The 10543-nt window shown below is 42.7% G+C and overlaps 1 protein-coding gene across 1 annotated transcript; it reads left to right on the top strand.

The window, feature by feature from the left end:
- Window positions 1-333: 333 nt before the first annotated feature.
- LOC121479748 (classical arabinogalactan protein 4-like) lies at window positions 334-4117 on the top strand. The gene is made up of 4 exons (XM_041735538.1): window positions 334-442; window positions 900-935; window positions 2709-2909; window positions 3982-4117. The coding sequence occupies exons 1-4, from the start codon at window positions 385-387 to the stop codon at window positions 4014-4016; spliced, it is 330 nt and encodes a 109-aa protein (XP_041591472.1). The 5' UTR covers window positions 334-384; the 3' UTR covers window positions 4017-4117.
- Window positions 4118-10543: the final 6426 nt, after the last annotated feature.

Genomic DNA, 10543 nt, shown 5'->3' with positions numbered 1-10543 from the left:
TCAGCCCAGGGCATGACACTGGAGACCCGGGACCAAGTCCCACGTCGGGCCCCGTGCATGGAGCCTGCTTCTCCCTCTGCCTCTCTCTCTGTGTGTCTTTCATGAACAAATAAATAAAATGTTAAAAAAAAAAAACCTGTGTCAGAATCAAAGGACTAAGGTGATCTTTCTAAAGGGCCTCTGGCTGTGCTGTTGACTCTCCAGTGGTTTCTCCAAGTACCAACATTTCCTGACATCATCTAGCCTGGATTCTGATCTGGCACCTCCTGATTGGCGCCCTCTGCCTATATAAGGTCAGGATGTGCAACGCCGGGGTCAGAGTCCTACCTTCTCCTGAGCTCTGACGCTTTCCTCTCTGTGCTCCCTGCTGATCCATTCACCAGCATGAAGGTCCTGGCGTTGCTGGTCCTGGTGGCAGTCTCCGCCTTCCTGGTCTCAGGCCGTAAGTAGAGTTCCTTACTGGAAATAAAGTCTGGAGCAAGACTATATCACAGTGTAAGCTCTGTGTGGATGCGGGTCCAGAGGGGCTCAGAGTGCTGGCCCCCGTGTCCTCCATTCCACTCCCCTACTGCCTGAGCGCTCAAGATAGAGTGGACTCTCCCTTTGAGCTCAGACGATTCAGGCAGCCATTGGCTCAGTCTTACCTTCGAATGTCATTTCAATGTTACTTCAGGACAATATGTTTAAAAAGGTCATCAGAGGTTGGTTTCAGGAAAGCAAAAATTGAGCCATATTATGGGGGTTTTGGGTAGGGTTTTGTATCTTTTTGCCCTCAACATGCGTAGCAAAGCCTAGGGTTCTTCAGCTGTGAAAGCCTGCGATATTGTCCACATCGTCTCTTCTGTCTACCCCCCAAACTGTTGTTCAACTTACATCTATTTTGTCTCTTTCTCTTTCAGAGGATACAACAGATGCTCCGTCTGATAGCTCTAGTGGTAAGTCTGTACGTGCGCCTTCCAGTCATGATGTCCTCCATCCCAGCCTCGTGTCAAGGCAGCCGTGGGGGACACAGTACAGAGACTCCAAAGCAGGAGCCTGGGGAAGCACATTCCTGTTTCTAAAGTTCATTGTGAACATAGAAAATACGTTGATTTCTTATACATTATTAGAGAATATACAGTCTCTGGCATGGATTTGTATGAATTGTGGATTACATATTCTTTACGAAAAAGGTCACATGGTCTGAATTTGTAGTCTAAGTATTTGCGGAGTCGTAAGTACAGTCTTTCTGATTCCCCTAAATTGAACGGCTGAATCCGTAGCCAGCATGTGAAAAGAGGGTTAGTAAGTCTCAGGTGAAGGAAGAGAATGTAGATGCCGGAGGTGATGTAGAGACGTGGGCGTTAGGAGCACATGGACGTGTGGAATGTTGACTGTGGAACGTAGGGGTGAAGTAGAAGGAGGGCCTTACGGTTGCTCCTTGTAACAGTATATATGCCTTATTCCCAGGCCGATCTGTGTTGTCCTGTGGGGACCTGAAACCCAGCATCGTGGACCAAAGCTCTCGTATTTCTTGGGTTTCTCCCAGGTTGTCCTGTATGTCCAACGCCATCCATGTGTGTCGTGCTCATGCAGACAGGAGGACGATTTCTCTTTTCATCCTCCACAATTGGGGACCTGTGTCCTTTGATCATAAGGGCATAGATTGCAGTCACACCTCACGTATTGAGTCATATGTCCTACCTGCCCTGTGGGGTGGGACAGCTGAGAACAATATCCTGCCTCCTGTGTGAGGACTGACACGGCAGGGCTCCAGCGTGGGCTCGGAGAATGAGCTTCCACTTGTTGAGGCAGATGCACGTCACAGATGTAGGGTCAGCCTGTGGCTGCCTGTCAGGAGCTCTGGTGTAAGGAGTAGGGAGCGATAATCGTCACCGATCTTGCCACATATCCTTTGAACATGGGATGATTGATGGGGCATTTGCTCACATTTATCATTGCCAGAATAGGATTAATGTCTCTCATTTCATCTCATGTGGCTCTCCTAGATATTTCTGGAATAGATGGAGTCCAGGTTGAACAATAGGAGAGACAAGTACAATCCTATTTCAGTCCTGAACCTGCGGGTTGTTTTTTTTTTTTTTTCCAAAGAAATGAAATTCTATTTTTTTATTATAAATTTATTTTTTTATTGGTGTTCAATTTGCCAACATATAGAATAACACCCAGTGCTCATCACTGAGGTGGGCACTTGACGGGATGAGCACTGGGTGTTTTTCTATATGAAACGAAATTCTATTGCTTGAGTCTGAGACACATGATCTTGTTCTTTCTTCCCTTATTCTGTACAGTTTACTGCACCACTCACACTCGTGCATGCTGTGATGGAAACTAAAGAGTTCCAGTTCGCCCGTGGGAGGGCACCAGAAAGCCCACTAGGGGTTCCCTTCTTGCCTCTGAGCCACCATTCCTGTAACTAGGAACACATGGGTTTGGTGTTTTGTGCCACCTCTGGGGAAAGTATTTGCTTGTGTCTTCTCTTAGTGTCACAGTCCTTGTAGGGGAGCCCAAATTCCTTCAGCTCCACAAGGCAGGGCCACTAAGAATGAGGCTAAAGAAAGTGGGTAGCCAGGCGAAGGGTGTGACAGTTGTTGACATTTGCAGAGATGAATTCAGAAGGAGGACTGTGCCTCCAGGCTCATGTGGACAAATTGTGTTTCCTGGGGCAGAGTCAAATGTCTTAGTTGGATCTTTTCTTCCTATTTCAGCTGCCCCTGAAGCCACCACTGAGGCCCCGGCCACCACTGCTGATGCCGCCACGGAGGCTCCGGCCACCACAGCTGATGCCGCCACTGAGGCTCCGGCCACCACAGCTGATGCCGCCACTGAGGCCCCGGCCACCACTGCTGCGGCCACCACTGCAGCTCCTACCACCAAGACCAGCAAGACTAAATTTATCACTAAGAAGCGTAAGTCTGCACCATCTACGTGGTTACTATTTGGGCTACCGGATTACTAGGTTCTCTATTGTCCCAGTAGACTTTAGACGCCCTAAAAAAGCTCTGTTTTCATTATCCTCTAACTCCTTTTGATTTATCAAATCAAGTCAGTAGATAAATCTCAGAGGAGCCTGAGGTTGTAGCTTCTTATTTACCAACCCACCTGCATGCTCTTTAAATGTTTGCATTTAACAGGGAAAATTCATTTTTAGTAGAAATGCCATTGGAAAGACCAAAGCAGGTGTCTCCTTGGGGTCAGGTAAAAAAGTTTCTGTTTCCTTCAAAGACTTTTCTAAAAATAGACAACAGCCTTAAAATCAGGCTTTCTTGAGGCAGAAGCTTGTGAGCATTCCTCAAGGTATTTTGGGGTATTTTTCACATTCATTATAGGACCAAGACAGTACAGTCTTCCTAGTCCTGGCTCATCATTCCTGTCCTTCAACACTCATGGAACATGGACCACAAAATTTGACTCTGGTATATGCTAGGCATCGTTGTATACAATACACGTATCAGTGTCATTTAAATCTCTGAGTCATCCTACGAAGGTAAACGTTGTAAAGATGAAGGAATGGAAAATGTACAAGGAAAGACTTTCCCCTTAACTTAGGGAAGAGATTGGATTTGTACCTAAACAATCAAAGTCTTAAGGAAACCTTTTCAGATATTTCTTATGCTCCTTTAGTGTCGAGGCCATTCCTTGGCACCTTGCTCAGGCATGTGTAGCGGCTGCCTTTGGATGAGAAAATGATTATTCATCCCCATTTTGAGAAGAAGGCAGAGTTGCTCTGTGTGAGGGTAGATAGAAAACTAATGCAAATTGGCCTACTTTCTGTTCTCTCTAAACTTCCAGCTTCCCCAGCTTCCTGTCCAGAGCTGCCAGTCTTGTTTTTTGGGGGGATGAACATGTCATGTTCCTTTGACTCCACAGAATTCAATGTCATTTGACATTTGTTCGTCTCCTTGCAAATTCCCAAGGGAGAAGTCACATTCTTCATCCTTTTTTGAAGCCTTCTTGATTATATATTTTATTCTCTTTCAGCCACCCATGGCTGGCTTAAGAAAACACTGAGATAGAATTAGCCTTGGCCTTCTGCGTTTGTTCCTGCTGGACTCGGCCACTTGTCTCTTCATTTGATTACTTCAACCACTTACCATGTGTACCAACTATCTCTTAACCCCAATAAATGTATCTCTTTTCAAATAAAAAATAACATTGAGCAACATCACAAATCATATATTTTTAAGAGGTTGGAGGGTGGTTTGTCCAATGATTCAGTCAATCCCAGTGACAGATACTTTGAATTTTTTCTAGTCCTTCCTGTGTGACTGTGTATTGGACTTTGTCATGTGTACCCAATTTTTTATTTTGTGTGTGTGTGTGTGTGTGTGTGTGTGTACTCAATTTTTAAACATACTACACAACTATAGGGCCCATCTCCAGAGTTTAGAGGTTTCTCTCACCTGAATGCACTAGTCAACATTTACTAGGCACCAACAGCCATTTTTGATTCCATCAAACTCTACTATGAACTGAGCCATATTTAGTCTCTTATCTGCAAAGACTTAGCAGGTGAGAAGCAGGAAAGCAGCCCTGCCACCTGGGAACTAGCCTGGCCCAGCAGGGCTTCGGAGGCGTTAGGGCTGAGCTGGGCGAGGGCTGGGAAAAGGGCTCCCCTATTGCACACATGCAAAGTCACAGAAGGCCAAGGGCAGACACGGGCGCTCAGTGACTGTGATTGAGCAGAGGCAAAGAGCAAGGTCACTTCCAGTGTTGTTTCCATGCAGACAAAAGCAGTGTCTGTGCCAAGCCCACAGCCCCACGGAGCTCTTCTTCCTGGTTAATGAGTGATGCTGCTTATTACCTATCAGAGCTTTTGCCTCTTTCCAGTCTCTTCTCTTTCTAGAAAAGTTTTGTTAAGTTCCCCAATCATTGCATACTTGTGCTCCCTGACAGCATCCAATCCAGGGTGGAGGCCTGCTTCCCTGAAACCTCCCCTAAGTCACCTAACTCAAGCCCAAATCCTACCTGAGTGTTTTCTAACATCCTTGAGCTGAGATGCCCCTCTGCAATTCCCCATGTATATGGTCTCCCCTAGTGCTGTGATGATCACCCCAAGCTCCCAACCTACAGCTGTGCTCCTGGTGGGTTTTGGATGGAGGCTTTGTCGCCTGAATGCATAATGGGGTGAATACTGTGTATGAAGGAGTCGTGGTGTGTTTTCCTTTCCACTGTGGACATACGCCCAATCTTCACACACTTGCTAAATGAGAATGTTTCAACTTGCCCTGGTTCTTACTAACAGTCCACTAAGCAGTGCACAATTCATGAAAAGCAACATGTCCATGCTCTGATAGGGAAATGATTGAGTTTGGTATTTTATTCCCACTAAATCTGTTTTATTATTTCAAATGAGTCTGGCCTGCCAATGGATGAGAGGTGAAGGAGACTACTGAAGATTAAATTGGCGTATTCTGATTGTTTGAGCTGGGATTGACGTCATAAAGGCTGTGCAGGAATTGCTAAGGGCCAAGACGGAGTGGCGTACCTTAATAGACGTAGCTAACACCTTCTTTTCCATACCAGTTGGAGTCAGCCCTGCACACTCTGAATTTCATAGAATAGATCTCAGTGTTTGTTTACTGTATAGCCACAGGGAAATGTGTCTGTGTGTTGGCATGTTACCATAATTTAGTTAGGATTCAGAGTTAATGACCAGTAGGGGCAAATTAGCACATGTTGCAATTATTCTTGCCTCAGAGGAATGAACTAAAAAGAAGGAAAACCTTTAATATCCATAGGACACCTAGAGGGAAGTTGAAACTGCCAGCCCATATTTCAGGTCAAGTGTCATGTGTGAAATTCCTGAGAATTACTTCAGCTGGCACAGTAGAAATAGTGCTTAAACTTTGCAGCACTTTGACACATTTTTCAGATCATGCTAATAAGCAAGAAGGTCAGAGATTATTAGGACTGTTCTGTTGTTGGCAAAACCATGCTGGTCCTGTAGAAATCCTGGTAGCCTCTTCTCACAAAGTGACCAGAGAGTCATCTCAATTCCAGGAGACCATGAGCTAAAATTGTTGGCAGATTACCTGAAAGCTGGATCCAGGTAGTCCCTGTGAGCCACAGGGTGTGGCTACACCATACAAGTCTCTGCCGTCATACATACGCGGCATCTGATACCCGTGGTAGAAATTGAAGAGGATTTCTCTGCAATGCAGTCTTATATTTTGGATTTGAAAACTAATTGAGCATATTCTTCTCCCAGAGTATTTGAAAAATAGCTTTTAGCTGGGGCAGCCCGAGTGGCTCAACGGTTTAGCGCCGCCTTCAGCCCAGGGTGTGATCCTGGAGACCTGGGATCGAGTCCCACATCAGGTTCCCTGCATGGAGCCTGCTTCTCCCTCTGCCTGGGTCTCTGCCTCTCTCTCTCTCATTAATAAATAAATAAAATCTTAAAAAATAGCTTTTAGCTTCTTATTGGTGTTTAATTAAACCAAGTCCTTCCACTGAAGAGCACCAGGTGACCTCTGGTTTCCTGTGTCTCCTGGATGATGACAGAAATGGTCAAATATGTGAGTGGTGGCATGGAAATATTCACTCATAGAGGGGCAATTTAGTTTTAAGAACATTGTAGCCAAAGAAGTTTATAGAAAGTCCCACACAGGGACGCCTGGGTGGCTCAGCAGTTGAGCGCCTTCCTTCAGCCCAGGGCGTGATCCTAGAGTCCCAGGATAGAGTCCCACATCGGGCTCCCTGCATGGAGCCTGCTTCTCCCGCTGTGTCTCTGCCTCTCTCTGTATCCCGCACGAATAAATAAAAATAAATTTTTAAAAAAGAGTCCCACACAACAGAAGCAAGTTGTGTTGCTACTTGTTGGGTGGAAAATAGAATTGCAAGGATATCCCTGACCTCATCACTGAGGGGTCTGATGCAAGGACGGCTGGATTTCCAGTGGGATGTCTTGTGTTGAGCCCTATATTGCTGTTTGGAAGTCAGTTTGCAGCAGATTTTGTTGGTACCAAAACTCTGATGAAAATGTGCAAGGTTAGGCTTGCCCAGAGAGTAGAATTAAACAGGCTTCATTTAGCTCTGGACAAGGTGTGAGGCTCCTGTCCCTAGGGAAGCATTTAGATGCTAGTCTGTGGGGTTATATTCAAGAATTGTGTGTATTGTCAGGCTAATGTGCCCCAGGCCATTAAGGAAAATAATGCTACTCCTATGATGCTCTCAGACGAGGGAGATGTTTTTGAGAACTTAGTTGAGGAATTGAAATCATGAGGATATGAAACAAAAATAAGTTATTGGCTAAGAAAAGGATCGAAATGCTGACACAGCTCCCTAGGTAACTTTGGGGCCTAAAGGAGATGGAGACGCATGGGGAAGCTCAGGACAGGCCCCCGTGGACTGGAGAGGACACTGCCCCCTTGACACAATTAGGGGAAATGATGTGCACAAGAAAATGCATCCAGTATTTACCAGAAGGGTTTTGCTCACAGCAGTTGTGGGTGAAATGAGCTAATATGGGCAAGTGAACCACATGGAACCTCTCGTGCAGCCCCAGGATTCTGTAACCGAGCGGAAGTGCCATTAACCAGGCGCCTCTTCTCTAGGGTTTGCTTGTGAAGGAGCAACCCTGGAGATGCAATGAAGGTTTGGAACATCCAATTCTTCATCATTTTGGTCCACTTGAACGTATTTATTCTCAGATGATGAACCATATGCTAGTAGCAACTAGCAATCACTATTTAAGGAACTGAGGTGATAAATAAAACATTATGTTTTTATGAAATTCAGTTTTTAAATTTTTTCCCATTAGGGCTTCTTTTGGTTTTCTATCTAAGAAATGTTAGCATCCCTTACGTTTAGAAAGATACATTTTTAGATGATTTATGATCAAGTCTTTGATTTTTGTGTATGGTATAAGGTATGGCACATGGTTTATTTCTTTTATCGAACAGGTAATAAGTATAATTACTGTATACATTGTTAAAAGCTTTTCTTTCCTCTATTGAACAGCTTTAGCATTTTTGTGAAAAACGAATTATATAAGTATGCACGTATTTTTAAAGTCTCTGTTCTGTCCCATGGATCCATTTCTCTAAATCATTATCTCAGTTTTTTTATTGTTGTAACTGTATAAGTCTGAAATCAGGTGATTTTTTTAATTAAAAAATATTATTTAAATTCAATTTAGTTAACACAGAGTATATTATTAGTTTCAGGGGTAGAATTTGTGATTCATCAGTTGCCTATACCACCCAGTGCTCATTACATCAAGCACCTCCTTATGCTCATCACCCAGTGACCCCATCCTCATCCTCCCACCCACCTCCCCTCCAACAACTCTCAGTTTGGTCCCATATTTAAGAGTCTCTTGTGGTTTGCCTCCCTCTCTGTTTTTAGCCTGTTTAATTTTTTCCTTCCCTTCCTCTACGTTGATTAATTTTGCTTCTTAAATTTGACATATGGGTGAAATCCTATAGTATTTCTCTGATTGACTTATTTCATTTAGCATAATACCACCTAATTCCAGCCATGTTATTGCAAATGGTAAAATTCCATTCTTTTTAAATGAGTAATATTCCTGTGTGTGTGTGTGTGTGTGTGTGGTGTGACTCTTTTAACTTTCTTTCTAAGATGGTGTTTTTAGCAACCTATCAGTTTTTACTTTGTCACATACACTGTGGAATCTGTATGTCAATTTTTACAAAGAAGCCTACCAACAAGTTGATTGGGATTGGTTGAAGATGTAAATAAATATATTTCAAAATAACTGTTTTTTTCTAAGACATGAAACTAATGATTCTATATTTATTAAAGGTGATTTTTATATATTTTTATTGGAGTTTGATTAAAGGTGATATGATTTGAGTCATCAATGTTTTGTAGCTTCACTGTCAAGGTATAGATATTTTGGGATTAATTTGTCCAAAAACAAATATGTATTTCTCATGTTGTTTTAGAGAGTGATTTACAAATGTTCATTTTCCCATTGATCATTACTAACAGGTAAAAATAGAATTGTTAATATGTTGAATTTCTATCTTATGATGCTACTTAAGCTATTTTTTCCCAGTAGATTTGTGTGTGTGTGTGTGTTTCAGAGTGGTTGTATGAGTGCCACCAAGTCATCTGCAAGGAATGCCAGTTTACTTCTGAGTTTTATATGTCTCTTTCTGTTTTTCTTGCCTATTACAGTGGCTAGGATCTTCATAAAGATCACATAGAGGTGATAAGAGCGGAAATCCTGATAAGATAAGATCCTGATAAGATAATCCTGATAAGATAAATCCTGATAAGGATAAGAAGGAAATCCTTTACCAAATCCTGATCCTGATATTAAGGGAAAGCATTCAGGGCTTCTCCATTGAATATCTTATTAGTTGTAGCATTTTATTGAAAAATGCTAAATACCATTTAGCAGATAGAAAAAATTTCTACTATTCCCAATTTACTGAGAGTTTTCATCTTCTCTATCTCTCTCTCTCTTTCTCTGTGTGTGTCTCTCTCTTTCCATCTCCCTCTTTCTATTTCTCTAAAAAAACAAATAAATAAATCCTTTAAAAAATATTAATTCCACCTGCAAGTGCTTAACAAGAGCTCAAAGATTCAGTTTAGACAGAAAAAATTTCTGATACACGAAAAAAAATTCTATGTTACCACATACACTAGAAATAGCTCCCAATTTTTCCATTTGTGTAAAATACATTGTCCAATATATACTAAAATTGCTAGAAGACAGCGACTTCTCATTCTCTGTAGACCCAAAGGTGGAAGGTAAGCAATTTGAAATAAAGTTTTATTGACTCTCTGAAAGGAATGGTATGAGGGAATCCTGGGACCCATTTCCCCTCCTTGAGATTCCTAGAATTTCAACAGAAGAAAGAATCTGCTCATCCTGCCCAGAGTCAGAGAGCTGAGTCAGATGATTTCTCTAAGTTCTCTGTTCCTCAGAGTGCTGTAAATTAGACTGTAAGGTTGCAGTCTATCCAGTGGGCATTAGACGAATACAGCTAAAGAAAGACATACAGGGTGAGCAATGAGTCCTTGCCTATATGTCCAAGCCATATTGTTACCTGTGAGAGCGCAGAACAGTTGTTCTTCCTCCTAAAAGTATGGGACAAGAGAAACGAGCTAAGGTTTCAGCAGAATGAAATTTAGACTAAACACCAGGGGGACTAACTGCCAGTAACAACCAGAGAACAACATGGTCGTGGTGACTGAACAAGATGCAAAGGAAAATGCTACTTTGGAACACCTGCAAACTAAAAGAACAAGAACGCTCCATAGAATTCAAAGGGCTGTGAGTTCAGAACAACTTCATGGATTCATGACAATTAAGAAACCTTCTTTAAGATGACACACACTTGTCACCAGGGAGAAGAACTGTAAGTGTAAAAGGGTGATTAATCCTCCATGACCAATGTCTCAGGACTTATTCAAGAAAGGAAATTATTTGAAACCTCTTGCTCCCACACTGTGGCTGTACCCTTCACAGTGCCTGTGGAAGTCCCAAAATAGGAGAAAGAGTTGAAATTTAATGAGGTGTCTCCACCTAAAGTGGACACTTTCAAGAGAAAAGGTCTTCTGTTGAGAC

The sequence above is a fragment of the Vulpes lagopus genome, chromosome 21 (genome assembly GCF_018345385.1).
Source record: "Vulpes lagopus strain Blue_001 chromosome 21, ASM1834538v1, whole genome shotgun sequence".
NCBI classification, from domain to species: domain Eukaryota; kingdom Metazoa; phylum Chordata; class Mammalia; order Carnivora; family Canidae; genus Vulpes; species Vulpes lagopus.
This window is presented reverse-complemented; position numbering and strand designations above follow the sequence as displayed.

What these genes read in the sequence shown, in the direction of transcription:
- LOC121479748 (XM_041735538.1), top strand. Translation starts at nt 385, where the DNA reads ATGAAGGTCCTGGCGTTGCTGGTCCTGGTGGCAGTCTCCGCCTTCCTG. An exon ending in TCCGTCTGATAGCTCTAGTG is followed by an intron (nt 936 to 2,708) that starts GTAAGTCTGTAC and finishes TTCCTATTTCAG; the next exon opens with CTGCCCCTGAAGCCACCACT. An exon ending in TAAATTTATCACTAAGAAGC is followed by an intron (nt 2,910 to 3,981) that starts GTAAGTCTGCAC and finishes ATTCTCTTTCAG; the next exon opens with CCACCCATGGCTGGCTTAAG.